Source organism: Dryas octopetala, chromosome 3 (genome assembly GCF_963921425.1).
Source record: "Dryas octopetala chromosome 3, drDryOcto1.1, whole genome shotgun sequence".
NCBI lineage: Eukaryota > Viridiplantae > Streptophyta > Magnoliopsida > Rosales > Rosaceae > Dryas > Dryas octopetala.
In genome coordinates, this window is record NC_141368.1 from 20599560 (window position 1) to 20618944 (window position 19385).

The 19385-nt window shown below is 36.2% G+C and overlaps 1 protein-coding gene and 1 pseudogene across 9 annotated transcripts in view; both read right to left on the reverse strand.

The window, feature by feature from the left end:
• Positions 1 to 3128: 3128 nt before the first annotated feature.
• LOC147291706 (putative disease resistance RPP13-like protein 1) lies at positions 3129 to 17407 on the reverse strand. 8 transcript variants are annotated; one of them, XM_086237270.1, is made up of 9 exons: positions 14011 to 17407; positions 12232 to 12525; positions 6749 to 7043; positions 6372 to 6460; positions 5970 to 6154; positions 4738 to 5288; positions 3861 to 3978; positions 3669 to 3740; positions 3129 to 3542 (listed from the first exon to the last, which is right to left on the reverse strand). In XM_086237270.1, the coding sequence occupies exons 1-3, from the start codon at positions 17399 to 17401 to the stop codon at positions 6805 to 6807; spliced, it is 3924 nt and encodes a 1307-aa protein (XP_086093396.1). In that variant the 5' UTR covers positions 17402 to 17407; the 3' UTR covers positions 3129 to 3542; positions 3669 to 3740; positions 3861 to 3978; positions 4738 to 5288; positions 5970 to 6154; positions 6372 to 6460; positions 6749 to 6804. The 8 variants fall into 8 exon arrangements, 2 of the variants coding, with proteins under 2 accessions (XP_086093396.1, XP_086093395.1); XR_015121262.1 differs by lacking the exons at positions 12232 to 12525; positions 14011 to 17407 and having other exon boundaries at positions 4738 to 4812; positions 5104 to 5288; positions 6749 to 6803; XR_015121260.1 differs by lacking the exons at positions 12232 to 12525; positions 14011 to 17407 and having other exon boundaries at positions 4793 to 4866; positions 5104 to 5288; positions 6749 to 6803.
• LOC147291707 (putative disease resistance RPP13-like protein 1 pseudogene) overlaps positions 11676 to 19385 on the reverse strand; it is a 54574-nt pseudogene continuing 46864 nt past the window's right edge. Inside the window, exon 3 of the transcript XR_015121256.1 lies at positions 11676 to 11762. The product of XR_015121256.1 is annotated as a putative disease resistance RPP13-like protein 1 pseudogene, transcript variant X12 (transcript). The remainder of the gene's footprint in view (positions 11763 to 19385) is intronic.

Genomic DNA, 19385 nt, shown 5'->3' on the forward strand with positions numbered 1-19385 from the left:
TGCTAAAGGTGAATTTAAAGGTTGAAGTAAGCCACCATGAACAAGTATAGCTCCATTGATGAACAAAAGCAGGTATTCTTTTATCTTAGTTCATGTATTGAATTCTATACTTGTATGTTATCACATCCTAGGTTATGAGTTTGATAAGAAAAAATTTAATTATTACTTTATGCTGCATATTATAATATTTGTATACCTAGTTCAATTTGGTTCACTTATTTTATACCTAGTTCAATTTTAGTGCACGATCATTTTTAAGTTCTGTTTTGGTCTACTAATTGTTTCACTTATTTAATAAAGGTCCAGTTTGAAATTTTAGTTTTAGGGTTTATGATTTTAAATTATTTGGTTTGTGTTTTCTTCAATTATAATTGAATTATAAGTTGTATTTCATCATTTCTTAGTTATAGGAGCTAATTTGGAGTATTATAATCGAAGAGAATTGAAGTTGGGTGAAGTTTGAAAAATCTGAAAAAATTTTGGGAAAAATTGGATGTTTCGGGTACCTTACTTTGGGGTTAATTATCTTGAGTTTTAGAACTCCGATTTGAATTATTTTTATATGGTTGTAAAGAGGAGATGCATAGCTTTAAAACAAGTATATGTTTGTTGAATTTGAGTGAGATTTGATAGGGTAAAAGGCGTGCCAAATTTAAGAAAACAAATCTGGACCTTTATTGAACAAGTGAAACAATTAGTGGATCAAAACAGAACTTAAAAAAGACCGTGGATCAAAATTGAACTAGCTAGAAAATAAATAGACTAAATCTGTAATTTCCTTATGATTAATCCAATGAGGGTTTTTTTCAACACTATTTTGATCTCTCTTGAATATATTATTACCCAGATAATGATCCTTCCGATCATGAAGAGTTTAAGAACTATCAACGAAGATATATATGCGTGGTGGATAACAACCTTAATCTATTTATACTCTCCTCTTATATAGCTATAAGGTGTCATTCGTCATTTCATGGGTGTGGTTGATGAACGACTACACGAAATGTTATCCTTAGTTCCATTCACGATTCACTTTAGAGCACACATTTTCTACAACATTGAGACATTGAGATGTCACTGAACTAAATTTAGAATATTTTTGATCTAGTTGAAGTAGTGTGTTTTGTCTATTCCGCTTGTGGCTAATGTGAGACATAACTTTTGAATTTGACACTATAATAGTATTATTTGGGTACTCCAATTGAAATGGTTATAGAATTACACCCTATACCTATGTTCAATCCCCGTCCTCCCCGAATAAAAACAAATTAATAATTTGGCGCTATAATAAGAATGGTCGGTATTCAGTCAAGAGTGACTATTGGGAGGCTTGGGATCTTATTCAGCAAGCTCTCTATTGAATGTGGATAGTCCAACTCCTTCTCAGCCCATTAAGGAAGAGGCCTCTTCTCGATGTAGGATCCGGTCCATATATGATGGCCCATCAATGTCAATTGAACTTTACTAGGTAAACCTTTCTCCACTTTTTATTTTCTTTTTCTTTTTTTGTAGAAAAACGAAAAGGCATATAAAATGTTAAAGGGCAAATTATACAAAAGTACCTCAACTAACCACCCTTGTTCACTTGAGTATCCCAATAAAAAAAAGTTGCTCAGAGGTACCTTAATTACTAATTTTGCACACCCAGGTACCTCCGTCAACTTTTCCGTTAGGCCTGACGTTAATTGCCTACGTGGCACACACACATACTTTTAAAAAAATGCCACGTGAACAAAAAATAATAAAAAATGAAATAATTATTTAAAAAAACTAAAAAAATTAAAAGCTCAAAAAAACAAAAAAACAAAAAAATAAAGAAAAAAAATGGAGTTGCAGGCTAGCTTACAACCTCCCTCCGCCGCCCACCCCTCCTTCCGAGACCCACCCCTCCGACCCCAGCCACCTTGCCGCCGACCCCAACCACCACGCTGCCGACCCACCCTCTCTCTCTTCATCTCTCCCTCCATTCCTCTTTTTCTCTCTCTTCCTCTGTCAATTTCTCTCTCTTCCTCTCTGCTTTCTGCCCACCCCTTCCCTACCCTACTGCTGCACCCCCTCATCAACGCCTTGTGCTTCTGCGAATTGCTCAACGGCGACCGGAGAAAGTCGGAACGAGCTGGTGAGAAATGCGAGTGAGAATTGAAGGTGTGTGAAAATCTCAAAGATTCAGATCTGGAGCAAAATGGGTCGTTGATTTGAGGCTTTCGGATCGGAATGGAAATGGGTTCTGCGTAAGGAATGGATTTTCCGTAGAAAAGAACGGTGTCAATGGGTGAATACCCATTTGGGGTCTGTGGAGAATTCGAAGAACTCTGATGGGTCAGAAGGAGAGGTTGGGTTTTGTTGTTGGTCAGTGTCATTGTGAAGTGGGAGATTGGGTGGCCGACGCGATCTACAGTGAAGGTGGTAGGGAAGGGAAGGGAAGGGAAGGGGAGGGGTGGAGCTGGTGGCCGTAGAGGGGGAGGGAGGTGGGTGGGTTGGGTGGCCGACGGGGGGAGGCGGAGGGAGGAAGGATTGGGGATGCGAGGTTGCTGGGTTCTTCTCAGCTCTTTTTTTTATTAATTTAATTATTGGGTTTTTATTTTTATTTTTAGTTTTCTTAATCATTATTTCAATTTTTTAAAGTTTATTTAATTTTTTATTATTTTTTTATCCACGTGGCATTTTTTAAAAACCATGTCAGCGCGCCACGTAGGCAGTCAACGGTTTTCAGACGGAAAAGTTGACGGAGGTACCTGTGTGTGCAAAATCAATAATTGAGGTACCTCTGAGCAACTTTTTTTTATTGGAGTACTCAAGTGAACAAGGGTGGTTAGTTGAGGTAATTTTGTATAATTTGCCCAATGTTAAACCCTCCTCTATAAATGACATGTGAATAAACCTTGCAAACGAAAAGCTCTCTAAAGAGAAGACATGTTGTCCGGTAAAAAGACTACTAATTCAGAATATTAGATTTTAGAAAGGTTATAAATTGTGATCAACATCCTCTTGGAAGTCAGTAATGGACCAGCCCCAATAAGAAATAAGGTGATACAAATGAGAAAAATTTAGTTAATCACATAATGAAAAATAAAAGATAAATATTTAAAAGTACAAAAAAAGGCAGAAGAGAATAGAAGACTACTGGCAACAGGGTTACATCAACGAAGGAAGACCGCAACAAAAGTCCACTTAAAATGGGAAAGAATCCACTAGACCAAAAGAAAAATAAAAGAATCCACAACTTGCACACCAGATGTCTAGAATCAGTTCTAACAGGTACAACTACAAATGCACTATGCATTTACATGGTTCCTGTTATATTATGACTAAAGTACAAGGCAGTTGAACATGATGTCCAGAAAACCACAGAAACTGTCATTAATAAACAATTGGAAGTATAAAGAAGTCTTCAAGCTCCAATTTAAGTTGGTTTCCAAGTGAACAAAGATATTCAATCAGCTGATCCAATCTAAATTATTGCTGTCATGGAACCTGCATTCCTCTGCAAAACCTCAAATGGACAATTGGCAAGAAACTTTGGAGTTTCCTTTATGTTTGACCTAATGCATGACAAAAAGTTCATCAAATAAGGTACTCCAAAGTATTACTCAGAGACAGAGTCCATCCAGAGTTTAAGACCATTGTATAATAGAACGATTTCAGAACTAGCACCTCAAAAAACGTACCATTCTTGCCTCAAAGTGTAATATTAGCAAGCAGTATCATGTTTAGAGGTCCCCAACATTGATATCTCATATCTGCCCATAAAACAAGAAGGAATTCAAAGAATTTGAATGACCAAATCTCATATAACAATAGTAAATGGCAACCGCAATTCTTGCTAAAGGCAAAATTTCAATGTCGTTAAGAAATTATACCTTCATGTGTTTGCTATCACATCAAATTGTGAAAAAAGCCTGTTACTTCTCAAAGTCATTCAATGTGGATGTAAACTGAAGTTCTTTCCTTTTATATCTCCAGCTCAACAAGATACTCCTAAATGCAAAGATGAAGAAATTACAATTGGTAGATTGATCTTAGAAAACAAGCAAACTGATTTGAATAGCTTTAATTATTGTAACCAAAGTGTTGCAGCTTCTTCAAATTAATTCCCATTAACAAGTCCTAGATTGTACAAGAAGAGAGAAATGGAACAATTAAAAGGGGCCTAATTGATATGAAAGTACATAAAGAAGATAAAAGTCAAGGTGATGACATCAAAGGATGCGTGTTCATTTATCAAGTGTCAAAGCTTATATAAAATGAAGCATCAATTTTTCTGCATAGGTGTTTGAGCACACATTTAGAATTCCTTGAGTTTAGACTCAAATCAGAATCATAAAATATATATGAGCTATTCATTTCATTATGCGTGATAACAAGAGCCTTCTCTTTATATTATCAATATAATCTCTCTCTCTCTCTCTCTCTCTCTCTCTCTCTCTCTCTCTCTCTCTCTCGACAGTATAGGAAATAGAGATCCCTTCTTTCAGTTAGTTTAGATATATTGATGATGAAAGAGACATAAAAAAAAGAAAAAAAAAATATATATATACATATATACATATTAAAGCTCATCTACAGTGTTCAACTAAAGATCTATTACCACTTTACACTCATCTAGGACTGTTGTGTTTGTACATAAACATATCTGCACTAACTTGAAGATGACAGAAAAACTGAAACAAAATGTGAAAGGACACCACCATATCCAAATTAACCACTTTAGCATGAGAAAAATCGTCCATGGGTTACCTCTACCCATACAGAAATCACATTCATGCCATTGCACCATTCACGGGCTACGTACTGATTGATGTAAGCTAACTTCTGCACCAAGGAAGGCCCCATTAAAGTCAGTCCCAGCACATTGTCTTGAGTCTCCTGATAAGGTTAGATAGTTAAAAGAGAAATTTCTGCAGATACATGATATATATGACAGATTTTGCAAAAGCCTTCTATTGTTTTTTTTCCCCTTTCTTTTTCACATTTTATCATGGAAATTAAACTCTCTGAAATTTAGTATTAATGCCATTTTAACCTGATGCAATCTTACCTTATTTATTTATTTATTTATTTCTTGGTATCAAGGAGGGCTGAATCCCCAACAAGCAATCTTACCTGATTTCACCGGAAACAATCAATGACATAGCAGCTTGGATGGTTCGGTTGCATATTTTGTGGAAATCAAAATAGTTAACTACATAGATTTATTTGAACATACAACTTGGGCAATCTTCAATGCCAATGCAGGGGATGTGAGCAGAGATTGTCATGCAAGAGAACCATTCAAAGATACCAATTTTCTGCATTAGTGAAGCCCATAGATAAGTCAGTCCCAGCACATTCTCCTCACATGTAGTGAAAAAAGCTTAGCAAAAAAAATTAAAATAAAGAGATATAAATGAAGGGATAGCATAGTTGAATAAAGTCAGTCCCAGCACATTGTCCCCTTGTATCTCCTTATCAATAAATTCTTTTTACAGTTGAGGTTCTAAAGGGTTGTGTTTGGCAGAAGATTAAAGGATGGAAGCAAAATTTATTGTCAAAGGCTGGTAGAGAAATATTAATTCAGAATCTGAGAGTTTAGAAAGGACTTAAGTTGTGACTACATGGTTCAACATACTGGAAAGAGGGTCATATCAACGGAGAAAGACTGCAACAAAAGTCCACTTGAAATGGCAAAGAATCCATTCAACCAAAAGAAAAATAAAATAATTCACAACTTGAACACCATAACTTTGTAATTTGATGCAAGGTGTAAATAGATATCTATTATCACTTCTAATAGCTAGAATTACAAATGCAAGGTGTCATGGATAACATGAAAGTGGTAACCAGCTTTCACAATTTAACTACTTATTCAAAACACAGATCACCAGCTTAAGTTAAGCATTTTGGTGATTGGAGGGGGCCGAGAACACAAGCATGCAGTTCAAAAAATGATGTTAATAGAGTGCCACAATCAAATATTAATAACATGTTACCTTTTTAGTATAAGAGCTAAATTGTAAGCTACTCCGGGCCAATGTTTCCACATGTATTCTTTTGTGCTGCTATAGGGAATTCCAAAACAGAGCTCGTCTGGTAGCAAATTTCACTCCACCAAGTAACTTTGGGATAATCACAATCGGTAATGTGGTTAAAGCCCCATTTTAAGATAATTGAAATCCTGTCATATTACACATTAAAATCTCATAATCGTCATTAATTGCATCTTGAAACTCAAATGAAAGAATAAATGAACAATGCCATGGACCTGCATATAGAACTAAATAGACAAACTTGCATACCTACAGAGAAACTCTTCTTTATCAAAATTCATTGAGCTAAAAAAGAAAAAAAATAATTGAAAAAAAAGATAAAAGAATTAACAGTAGAAGAGGTACCTGATTGAAAATTGAAAATAAGTTTCCACCAGTGCCAATGCAGGGGATGTGAGCAATACTGGGCCAATCCTTTCATTTCATCATTGCTTCTGCCGTAATATATAGATAAGAAATATTCAATGACATGGCAGCCTGAAACAATAAATAAATCATATTGTGCTTCTCCACTCAGTATGCATTAATTTTTATATATATAATTTTAATTTCTCTGAAATGTACAGTACTTATTAATTTAGGCAAGATATAATCTACGCATTAAATTCTCTCTTCAAACACTTTACAGCCTTACAGGGGATATAAAGTCCTGGAAAAGCAGCAAAATATATTTAAAAACATATTTAACAGAAAGTGAAATGAAAAAAAGCTCATATTGGTACCTGATTCAGATTTGGGAGTTGAGAGGGAAATGAAAACCGAAACTTTTTGTGAGAGCTCATATGATCACTTCCTCATCTATCTTTATACAAGGAATGCGAGCTATCTTGCCCCAATCTTCTCCTGTCTTATTTTCACAGAATCTTTTTTTCAGAGTTGAAGAACATCTGTGGATTCTGAGAAAAGAAAGAGATGCTGGCAAACCCTCTCCTGGCAGGGATTCGAGATTCGGACAGTCTTGGATTTCTAGCCTTTGAAGAGAAGTGAGGTGTTGAAGTCCCTTTCCGTCCAGTGAAGCTAAAATTAAACCCATATGATCACTTCCTCATCTCATGAGGTAGGAATTCTATTCTCCTACAATTTCTTATTATAGGAATTCTAATCATATACTGCAAATGAATGTAGGTTGGGAGGCAAACCCCCTTCTGCAATTGACACAACATTTGGAAGATGGGATATGCACAAATATTGAAGGGCGGTGAGGGTGTGAATTCGTTCGGGCAATGACTTCAAATTCTGGCATCCACTGACTAAAAATGTATTCAGGTTGGGAGTGGGCAATCCTCCGTGGGGAAAAGAGACCAGATTTGGACACTCCCAGATATCCAAGTAGCTGAGATTTTCATCAACTCCTTCAATGGAAAGGGATTCCAGATTCAAACAGCCCCTTATTAAAAGATGGCTAAGTTTGGGAAAAATGCCCAACGGGAAGGACCTCAGTGAATCACAGCTGTCGTGTATCGACAATATTAGAAGCGATGTCTATTTGGCCATCATCTCATGAGGTAGGAATTCTAATCTCCTACAATTTTTTATATCAAGTGATTTCAACGTAGTAGGTAGACCATCTCTAGGGAATTCAAAAACAGAGTCTGCTAGCAAATTTCACTCCACCAAGTAATGAACAGATAATCAAACCACTAATAATGTTAAAGCCCCATTTTATGAGAATTGGAATCCTGTCATATTAGACATTAAAATCTCATAACCATCACTAAGATTGTATCTGATACTCAAATGAAAGAATAAATAAACAATGTAGATCTGCATAAAGCACTTAAGACAAACCTGCATACCTACAAACTCTTCTTTGGCAAGACTGGACTTTAATTAAAGAATTGGAATGAGAGGAAAGAAAAAATTAACAAGGGCAAAGCTATAAAAGTGATTAAGTATCAGAATTAACAATAGAAGAGGTACCTGATTAAAACTTAGATGATCATAAGGACAAGGCTGGTGCATTTGTCTTAGATATAGTTAATGAAATTAAGTACCCATCAATGCCAATGCAGGGGATATGAGCAGTCTTGGGCCAGGCGTCTCCTTTCACCCTTTGGCACCTTTATTTCGACACCTTCTGGAATTGACTGTAAAATGAGGCACTCACAAATCACTACGTCTTTGAAGATTCATGGAGTCTCTTGTTACCCAATGTTTTGAGAAATGATGGTAAGAGAGGTAGGAGTGGTAGCCAATAGACCCTCCTCTTGAAAGTGTGGGAGTGGGCTGTGTTTGCAAGTTGTAGTCCATCCAAGAGGCAATGAGTTCTTTGCGAGATGGGTACCACAGAGACGACAGCAACAAAAATCCACTAATTGCAGCCCAAACAACAATGTTGGAGCTTCCTTCACGTTAGACCTATGCATGACATAAAATTCATTAAATAAGGGATCGAAATATTGCTGAAAGTCCATTCTGAATTTCAGACCACTCAATATTCGTATTAGCTGACAAATAACATACCCTTCAAGCATCAAATGTAATATTAGCTGACAAAGTTAGCACTGCTTAGAGGTCTCCAAAACAGACCTCTGCCTATTAAGAAGAAAGAATTCAAATACTTGTACCGTACAATTCACTGTCGTTATTTAAGATTGTGGTCGTACAAGTTGTAGGACCACAATCTTACATAACAATATCCTAAATGCAAAGATGATGAAAATTCTGATTGATTGAAGAAAACGTGCAAACTGATTAAAAGCTTTAACGAAACCTAGTTCTTTTAGCTAAAAATTAGTTCCCACTAACAAGTCTTACATTGTACAAGAAGACAGACATGGAACAATTAAACAGACATAAACAAGATACAGAGAAGGGATGACACCAAATGATGTATATTCAATTATCCAGTGTTAAGACTTAAAATGAACCATCAGAACTTCTACATAGGTGTTTTTGTACACATCTAGGTGCTTGAGTTTGGACTGAAATTGGAATCATCAAATACATGAGCTATTCACTTTATTAAGCATGCCAGTTTGACAATCTGGACCTTTTCTTTATATCATATAATCAATGTTTGTCTCTCTCTTTGAAAAACATAAAAAAAGAAGAGAGATCCCATCTTCAGTTCTTTTAGGAATAATGCTGATGAGAAAGAAAGAACAACTAAAGTAAAGCTCATCTGCCGCAGTGATCAACTAAAGAGAAGTGCTACATACTTTTAAATTCTTGGAAAAGCAGCGAAATATATTTTGACAATATATTGGAAAAGTAACTGGTAGCTCCACAAAACCTCATAAGGAAAATTGGCAAGAAAATTTGGAGCTTCCTTCATGCATGACACAAAGTTCATTGAATAATGTACTGGAAAGAATTACCGAATGTCCATTCAGAGTTTAAGACCACTCTATATCATGATTTCAGAACTTGCACCTCAAATAATGTACCCTAAAGCCTCAAAGTGTAATATTAGAAGACAGTAGCATGGTTTAGAGACCCCCAATATTGATATCTGCCCATAAAACAAGAAAGGATTCAAAAAATGGCCAAAATCTTATAGAGAAATAGTAAATGACAACTGTAATTTTTGCTAAAGCCAAAATTTCAGAGTCCTTCAGAAATTATACATAGAGCTTTACCTTCATGTGTTTTCTTACACTTCTATTCCACATCAATTTGTGAAAAGCCTGTTTCTTCTCAAAGCTATTTTATGTATCTCAGCTCAACCAGGTATCCTAACTGCAAAGAAGAAGAAAATAGAATTGATAGATTGATCTTAGAGAAAGAAAAAAAAAAAAGTGATTTGAATAGCTTTAATGAAAAGAAATTGTTGCAGCTTCTTAAACCTAATTCCCAGTATGAAGTCCAAGATTGTACAAGAACACAGAAATTGGACAATTAAAAGGGACCTAGCTAATTGATATGCAAACTACATAAAAAAGATAAAGTCAAGGTGATGGCACCAAAGGATATGTATTCAATTATCATTTATCAAGTGTGTTAAAGCCTTAAATGAAGCATCAAATTTTCTGCATAGGTGTTTGAGCACACATCTAGTTCCTTGAGGTTATGCTGAAATTGGAATATCAAATTTATGAGTAGTGGTTCAGTTGTAGTAAACAACATAGACTTATTTGAACATACAACTTGGGCAATCCATGATGTGTTTGTTTTGTTTTCATTGTTTGAAGTCTAAACTTCAACGAAGATTTGAAATCAATTTTTGAAGTTTAAATTTCAATTTTCAGCTAAACGAGTCTATGCATTTCGACTATGAAATCAACTGTCTAAAACAGATAGGAGACAGTTATAGGGTGGCTTAAATTTCCCATCTTTCTGTTTTAAGTGGAACACTTTCCATTGAATTTGAGGAGGGAACATATAACTAGTTTAATAATGCATCACATAAATTCTAGCTTTTGAAGAGAAGTGCTACATACTTGTAAATTCTTGGAAAAGCAGCGAAATATATTTTGAAAATATACAAGTATTTTTCCGGAAAAAGTAGCTGCATTGAATCCACCATATTGGACTACACAACCGATTTCCCATATAGCTCTCATTTAACAGATGAAACAAAGAAAAATAAAAAACAAGCTCATATGGGTACCTGATCCTGATTAGGGAGTTGAGAGTGAAATGACAACCGGAACTTTTTGTGAGAGCTCATATAATCACTTCCTTATCTATCTTTATGCAAGGAATGCCAGCTATCTTGTCCCAATCTTCTCCCGTTTTATTTTCAAGGTATATTTACTTCAAGGAAGAACATTTGTAGATTCTCAGAAAAGAAAGAGATGCTGGCAAACCCTCTCCTGGCAGGAATTCCAGATTCGGGCAGTATCTAGCCTTTGAGATGCTGGCAAACCCACTCCTGGCAGGAAATCGTGACTGTCACACCTTCTAATATTTAGCTTTTGAACAGAAGTGATACGTTGAAGTTCCTTTCCATTAAAGATTTCAGATTCAGTGTAGAGATTTCAAGAGAGTTGAGAGTGGTAGGAAGCAGCTGCTTCTGAGCAACTTTTCCATGCTGTACCAGCAAGTTTCTTTCAGCTCTTGTCCTCCATATTGGCTCTTGACCAGAGGGGGTTGTAACTGAACTTTGATATTTTGCTTAAAATCATTTGTTAAAAGAAATTCAAATCCCTCCATTATCTTCTTCCTTAGAGATCACAGAGAAAACTGTCTTCTGCAAAATTCAAATTCGAATCATTCTGGGTTGCTTTCCATGCTCCCGACGGCCTTCAATCCTCCTGGTCTCTGCATCACTCAAAGGAAAAAGCTATTAACCAAACATGAAAATGTGAATGCTTATAGCCAAAAAAAAAAAAAAAAAAGGATGCTGCAAATCAGACAAAGTCCAATCCAAGTACCTTCTTAATTAGTACCTTTCTTCTTCCTAACTTCACATATCTCTTAGTACCAGGACTGATTTATTTTATCTCGCACTCATTTGGTTTCCATGGAAGTTTCTGCAGATGCATGTGACGGGAATAATTACCAATATTATAATGCTAATATTGATAAGAAATAATGAATGATATGATCTAAGCGTTAAATTCTGTCTTCAAACAATATACAGGGGATAACATTGGTTTTAAAATATCCAGCGAAATATATTTTTAAAATATATGAGTATTTTGAAGGGAAAAAAGTAGCTACTTGCTCCACAATATTGGATTAAATTCACATACCTGACATTGATTGGAGACTTGAGGGTGAAATGAAAGCGCATGATCTTGGCCCAATCTTCTCTCGTCTTATTTTCACAGTAAACTATCTTGGTCCAATCTATGTAGAGTAAACTATCCCATTAAGGAAGAATTCAAAAGATCAAAGTAATTAAGTAGCAGAATTAAAAATAGAAGAGGTACCTGAATGAAAATCAGATAAATTGTAAGGACAGGGAATGTGAGCAATCTTGGGTCAATCCTCTCCTTTCAAAGACCAACAATTATCTTTACAGTTCCACAGTTAGTTCTCTAGCTCTCTGCAGAAGTGAAGCCCAAAAGCTCAGAAAACAATATTAAAATATGGATATAAAACAAGCGGTGGGGTGGTACATACCTGACTCTGGTTTTAGAGTTGAGAGTGAAATGAAAACCATAACTTTTTGTGAGAGCTCATATGATCACTTCCCCATCTATCTTTATGCAAGGAATGCGAGCTATCTTGCCCCAATCTTCTCCTGTCTTATTTTCACAGTATCTTTTTTTCAGAGTTTTGTGGATTCTCAGAAAAGAAAGAGACGCCGGCAAACCCTCTCCTGGCAGGCGTTCGAGATTCGGACAGTAATAGATTTGTAGGCTTTGAAGAGAAGTGAGGTGTTGAAGTCCCTTTCCGTTCAAAGATTTCAGGCTTAGGTCAGAGATCCAGAGAGTGCTGAGAGTTGTAGGGAGCAGCTGTTCCTTGAGCAACGTCTCCAACAGATGCTCAGTTCCTTGAATCTGGAGTCTTTGAAGGGAGACAAGTCCTTGCAAACCCCACTCCGCTGAAGGCCTCAGTCTGTCACAATATTGGACTGAAAATCTACGTAGGTTGGGAGGCAAACCCCCTTTTTCAATTGACACAACATTTGGAAGATTCCATATGTACAAATATTGAAGGGCGGTGAGGGTGTGAATTCGTTCGGGCAATGACTTCAAATTCTGGCATATACAGACAAAAAATGTATTCAGGTTGGGAGTGGGCAATCCTCCATGGGGAAAAGAGATCAGATTTGGACACTCCCTGATTTGCAAGTAGTTGAGATTTTCATCAACTCCTTCAATGGAAAGGGATTCCAGATTCACACAACCTATGATATAAAGACGGCAAAGTTTGGGAAAAATGCCCAACGGGAAGGACCTCAGTGAATCACAGCTAAATTGTAAGCTACTCGGGGCCAATGTTTCCACATGCTTTTGTGCTGCTATAGGGAATTCCAAAACAGAGCTTGTATGGTAGCAAATTTCACTCCACCAAGTAACTTTGGGATAATCACAATCAGTAATGTGGTTAAAGCCCCATTTTAAGAGAATTGAAATCCTGTCATATTACACATTAAAATCTCATAATCGTCATTAATTGCATCTTGAAACTCAAATGAAAGAATAAATGAACAATGCCATGGACCTGCATATAGAACTAAATAGACAAACTTGCATACCTACAGAGAAACTCTTCTTTATCAAAATTCATTGAGCTAAAAAAAAAAAAAAAATTGAAAAAAGAATTAACAGTAAAAGAGGTACCTGATTGAAAATTGAAAATAAGTTTCCACCAGTGCCAATGCAGGGGATGTGAGCAATACTGGGCCAATCCTTTCATTTCATCATTGCTTCTGCCGTAATATATAGATAAGAAATATTCAATGACATGGCAGCCTGAAACAATAAATAAATCATATTGTGCTTTTCCACTCAGTATGCATTAATTTTTATATATATAGTTTTAATTTCTCTGAAATGTACAGTACTTATTAATTTAGGCAAGATATAAATATATAATCTACGCATTAAATTCTCTCTTCAAACACTTTACAGCCTTACAGTGGATATAAATAAAGTCCTGGAAAAGCAGCAAAATATATTTCAAAACACATTTAACAGAAAGTGAAATGAAAAAAAGCTCATATTGGTACCTGATTCAGATTTGGGAGTTGAGAGGGAAATGAAAACGACACTTTTTGTGAGAGCTCATATGATCACTTCTCCCCCATCTATTTGTATGCAAGAAATGCGAGCTATCTTGGCCCAATCTTCTCCCGTCTTATTTTCAAAGTATCTTTTCTTCAGGGAAGAACAACTCTTGATGCTCAGAAAAGATAGAGATGCCGGCAAACCCTCTTCTGGCAGGAATTCGAGATTCGGACAGTTATAAATTTGTAGCCTTTGAAGAGAAGTGAGGTGTTGAAGTCCCTTTCCGTTCAAAGATTTCAGACTCTGTTTAAAGATCTGAAGAGTGTTGAGAGTGGTAGGGAGCAGCTGTTCCTTGAGCAACGTCTCCAACAGATGCTCAGTTCCGGAGATACGAAATGTTCGTAGGTTGGGAGGCAAACCCCCTTCTGCAATTGACACAACATTTGGAAGATTCCATATGTACAAATATTGAAGGGCGGTGAGGGTGTGAATTCGTTCGGGCAATGACTTCAAATTCTCGCATCCAGTGACTCTAAATCGAATCAGGTTTGGAGTGGGCAATCCTCCGTGGGGAAAAGAGACCAGATTTGGACACTCCGAGATATTCAAGTAGTTTAGATTTTCATCAACTCCTTCAATGGAAAGGGATTCCAGATTCACACAACCTTCGATAATAAGACTTCTAAGTTTGGGAAAAATGCCCAACGGGAAGGACCTCAGTGAATCACAGCTGTGGTATAAGTACAATTTCCAAAGCGATGTCAATTTGGCCATCATCTCATGAGGTAGGAATTCTAATCTCGTACAATTTCCTATTTTAAGATTTTCCAAGGTAGAAGGTAGACCATCTCTAGGGAACGACAACAGGGATGGACAATTATCGAGATACAAATATAGAAGACAATTGCTGCTATGCACCAGTTGCTTGGGCAAGCACTCTATATCAACAAAATTTCCAATCGCAAGTTTCCCAAGAGATGACATGTACTCTGTTCTCTGACCTAGTAATGATAACAGATGCGGGCATCCAACCAACCTCAATTCTTCAAAAGAATATTGTTGTAAGTAGTCCATGTTAAGGGTTGTAGTGGCCCTTTCGTATAGAGCCACACACTCCTCCACTGAAAGTTTTTTCAAGCAAGGAAGATGATTAGGCAAGTTTCCTCTTAGCTTCGGACACTTGTTTAAAATTAGCTCCTGGAGACGAGGAAAATCTGGATATTCACCTCCACTTGGCTGCCATTCCTCCCATTCAAGCATCTCCTCAAACTCTAGCTTCTCCAGAGACTGAAACGGCTGAAATATTAGAGAAGACCCATTGCCATAGAACTCAGCACCGATAGTCGTAAGAAATTTCATCCTTTTTATAGAAAGCTCTTTGAGAGCGGGTAGCTTCCCAAGTGGTGGCAAGGACAAACAATAACTACATTCACTGAGACACATGAATTGTATTTGAGAATAGGAAGAGTCTCCCAACCAATTTGGGAAGCAAGTTCCACCATAAAATCTGATGGTCAACTTCTCTAAATTTATGGGAGGCTGGAGCCTCTCAAGTACATCTCTCTCATTTTGGGGATCATTGGTGTCCTCACCCCATTCCAACACCAACTCCTTGAGATCTTTCTTTTCCTTCAAATTGGCCTGCAAGGCATCCATAACATCAACTACATTTTGCAGCTTTCGAATAGAAAGGTTTCCTCCAAGATGCGGTAACTCCCTCAATTCTGTAAGGCTTGACCCAGTTGAATTGCCAACAACAAATGCAGTCAATATTCTCAAACTTTTTAGTCTACCCATTTGTAATGGCATCTGGTCTATTTTTGTTTCATGAATATCAAGATGACGCAAGTTAATCAATTTCCTCATATCTACAGGCAATTCAATGAGAGAGGTACAATTTGACAATAGTAATGTCTCTAAATTGCATAGAGAACACACTATATTAGGTAACTTTTTTATTGCAGTAGAGGAAAGATCTAAATAGCGCAAATGAATGAGATTACCAATAGAATTAGGTAATTCACTGATATTTTTGTATTTTGATAAAGATAAGACTCGCAAACATCTTAGTGCTGGCAGCAAATCTTGTGGAACCTTTTTACTTATATAGCGAGATTCCCATTTACTGTTATAAGGTCTTAAAGACATAGGTACAAAGGTCCGCAAACAATTAAACCCATATATTTGCTCAAAGTTTGGAGTGGTGTCAAATTCTGTTTGCATATATGATAAATGACGAACTCTTTTAGGAACCTCTTGTGATTTGCTCCCTTCCAGTCTGATGCAAAATTCCCTAGCCATGAACACAGCCAAGTCATTAATAAGATCGTGCATTGTGAAACTCGATTTCCTTGATTTTTGAAATAGTGACCGTGATAATAATTCGTCAAAGTATTTATTAGCCACCTCTTCCACACTAATCCCATTCACAACTTGTGGAATTAAACCTTCCGCCATCCAAAGTAAAACTACATCTTCCTTTTTGAATTCATAGTCCTTTGGAAAAACTGAACAATAAACAAAGCATTGTTTTAATTGAGATGGGAGATAATGGTAACTCAATTTTAGGGCTGGAAGAATATTACTTTTATTGTGTGGTAGCTCCCAAATATTGCTATGCAATATGATACTCCACTCCTTAGAATCTCTCGTGCAACGTAAGAGACCACCGAGTGTTTTTGCAGCTAAAGGCAAACCATTGCACTTGCGTGCAATTCTTTTACCAATTCCTACCAAGTTTGCATGTTCACTTGGGCTTTCATTTCCCAATGCATGTTTTGAAAGAAGTGACCAACAATATTCATTTGACAATTGTTTCAAATAGTGAATAGGTTCAGTGCAGATCATAGATGCAACACTTTTGTTCCGTGTTGTTATGATAACCTTACTTCCCCTTGCCCCTAATGTAAAAGGAGCATGTAGAAGATTCCAATCATCATAGTTCTCATTCCAAAGGTCATCCAACACGAATAAAAATTTCTTTCCCCTCAATTCTTCTCTTAGCTGAATTTGAAGAAGATTTAAGTCTGTAATATTATCACAAGGTTTTGAAGTGACTGATTGAAGAAGGGTTTTAGTTACCCTAACAACATCAAAATCTTCTGAAACACAAGCCCAAGCTTTAAGAGTGAAAAACTTTTTTACTTTGTCATCGTTGTAAAGGAGCTGAGCAAGAGTTGTCTTGCCAAGCCCACCCATACCAACTATGGTGATGATAGATACATCATTGATGCTTGCATCATCAGAAAACAACAGCTTTGCTAACTTTTTTTTATCTCCATCCCTACCATACACACAAGATTCATCGACCAAGGAAGTTGTTGGAGGTCTTTGTAAAGCCTTATTCCCTCCAACAACTTCTGTCAGACCAAGGACACTTTTTTGTTTTGCAAGGTGTTCTAATCTTTCAAATAACTCTTTTATCTTAGCATTTATGCCTTGACAAGAAGGATTAATAAAAGGAGAGAGGAAGTTCCACACCTTGGTGAATTTGTGGGTCTCATCATATTCAGCTTCCACCTTGCATCTCAAAGCTTCAGTGTTGATCTCATCCAGCAAGTCATCTGCATCTAAGACAGCATGTTTGACCTCATCAAGCCACTTTCTCACAGCTGTGTTCACAATTTGCTTCTCCTCTGCATCATTGAGCACTGCAGAAAGGCCCAGCAGTGTGATCTCCAGTTTCTTCAGGAGTGAATCGTCAAGCTTCTTCCTCTGAAACAAGTCGATGAAGTCGCGTGAAGCAATCCTGTCACACAACACCTGGATGGAAGCAGTGAGCAGAGCCTCTCCAACCAAAGCTCCAGCCATTTTTCTCTTCTTAATTTGCAAATGATTTGAAAGAAGTATTCTCTAACTTTTGCAAATAGCAGAAGGGGGGAATTTGTGAAAGTGTTTTAGGATTATATAGCTCGATCAAGTACACTGACTTGGGCTGTTAGTTGCATGTGCTTGTTCTAGGAAGCTTATTGGCCTAATTTTTAATTACTTTCTGTCTTTTCTTATTTGATTAACGCTTAAACAAAGGCCTCTTGCAGCTGGCCATTATTGACCCAACAATTTAATAGCTCAACTTGGTTTCCAATGAAGTAGTATTCTAACTAAATTTTCAAATAGCTGATCAAACACATAAAGATTACAATTGATTATATAGCAATTGCCTTGGTAATGCAGTAGGTCCCACACGGTTAAGCATAAGCATGGTGTGGGTGCTGCTAGGAAGCTTCCTCTTGTTGGTGTTCATGTTTGGTTTTTTTCATCTATGCATATATTTAATTTGTCAGGCAACTTTTCTCTTCGATTATTAGCAAAGGATCGATAGGATTTCAATGAAGTAGTTGACCAACCTGGAAAAACAGAAGTGTTTTCTGTTTTTATATTATAGCTCGGTGTCTTCAGCGAATGCAGTGGGTCCATTATACTGTGCCCACATATTTATATGCAAAGTACACATCCACTAAATATGATATAAAGATGTTTTCATGCTAAGCACTGAATTATTCATTCAATTTTTCTCATCACTGAATTATTCATTTTCAAAGTACTCTCTCTTACAATATAAATCAATATTCTTAAAGATATTTAGACCATACATTTGATGCTTTTATAACTCATTAAAATGACAAATATATGTTTGCAAATTAAAAATAATAAAAAACTATAAATTGTAGTAACTTTTTTTTTTTTTGTACAGAATAAATTGTAGTAACTTTAATTAAATTGTCTATCTTAAATTACATTAAAGGAGTTGGGTATTGTGATTTTATAAAAGAAATTAAGTTTTTGTATATAACAATGAATAAGATACATGTAAATAAAGAAAAAAAATATGTTGACTTTAGGTACTAAATTGCAATGTTTTTTCATTTTTACTACTAAAATATTTATGTCATTTCACTTTAGATACTAAATTTCAGTTTGGGTACCAACTTTAAATAATATGGTTATACTGAGCTGTGACTGTCTAACAGTTATAACTTTTTTATTGATTTGTTGTTTTTTCAATATTTGCAAGACTTAAACTTTAATGTTTAGTCTCTGAGTTATAAGACTTCATCTCTCAAGCCGGCCTAAATAAAAAACATTATACCCTTATAAATTTTGAAATTTTATGAATTTGAAACAGTTACAATTGTATAGCAAAGTTGTGACCTAATAACAAATGTCTTGCTCTAGTTAGTAACTAAACTTTAAAAAAAAAAAAAATTGTGTCTTGCTGCTTTGCTAAAAAAAAAAAAGCACTTATTAGTTTTATTTTGTTGGGCTTCTTGCACCTTTTGATGGGCTTAAGCCTTCTTTTGTACCAAAAAAAATGAAAAAAAAAAAAAAAACACTTATTAGCTCAATTATATGCATCAGAACTATTGGGTGGGGAAAATGGGAAATACTTGGATCCACTCCCAGCGTGCACCTCCATTTCCACTCCAAATTTTATAGACAAATCATATCTTTACACCTGTATTTTTTTTAGGCTAAAGTTTAATTTAAACACTAAATTATAAGAGATATTTCAACTGCATTCATCATTTACAAAATCATAAAAAAATATACCCCATCTAAAATCTAAATTGAAAAAATGAATTTTTCTTCTTCTTTTCCTTTTTTACCCCTCTCCACCTCCCACTCTCTCTCTCTCTCTCTTCCCTCTCTCTAGCCAACCCTCCCAACCTAGCCCCTCCCGACCCCACCCACACCTCACCCCACCCCACCATAACCCACCGGACCCTCCCCTTCCACTTACCCGAGTCTCTCTCTCTCTCTCTCTCTCTCTCTCTCTCTCTCTCATTTTTCTTCT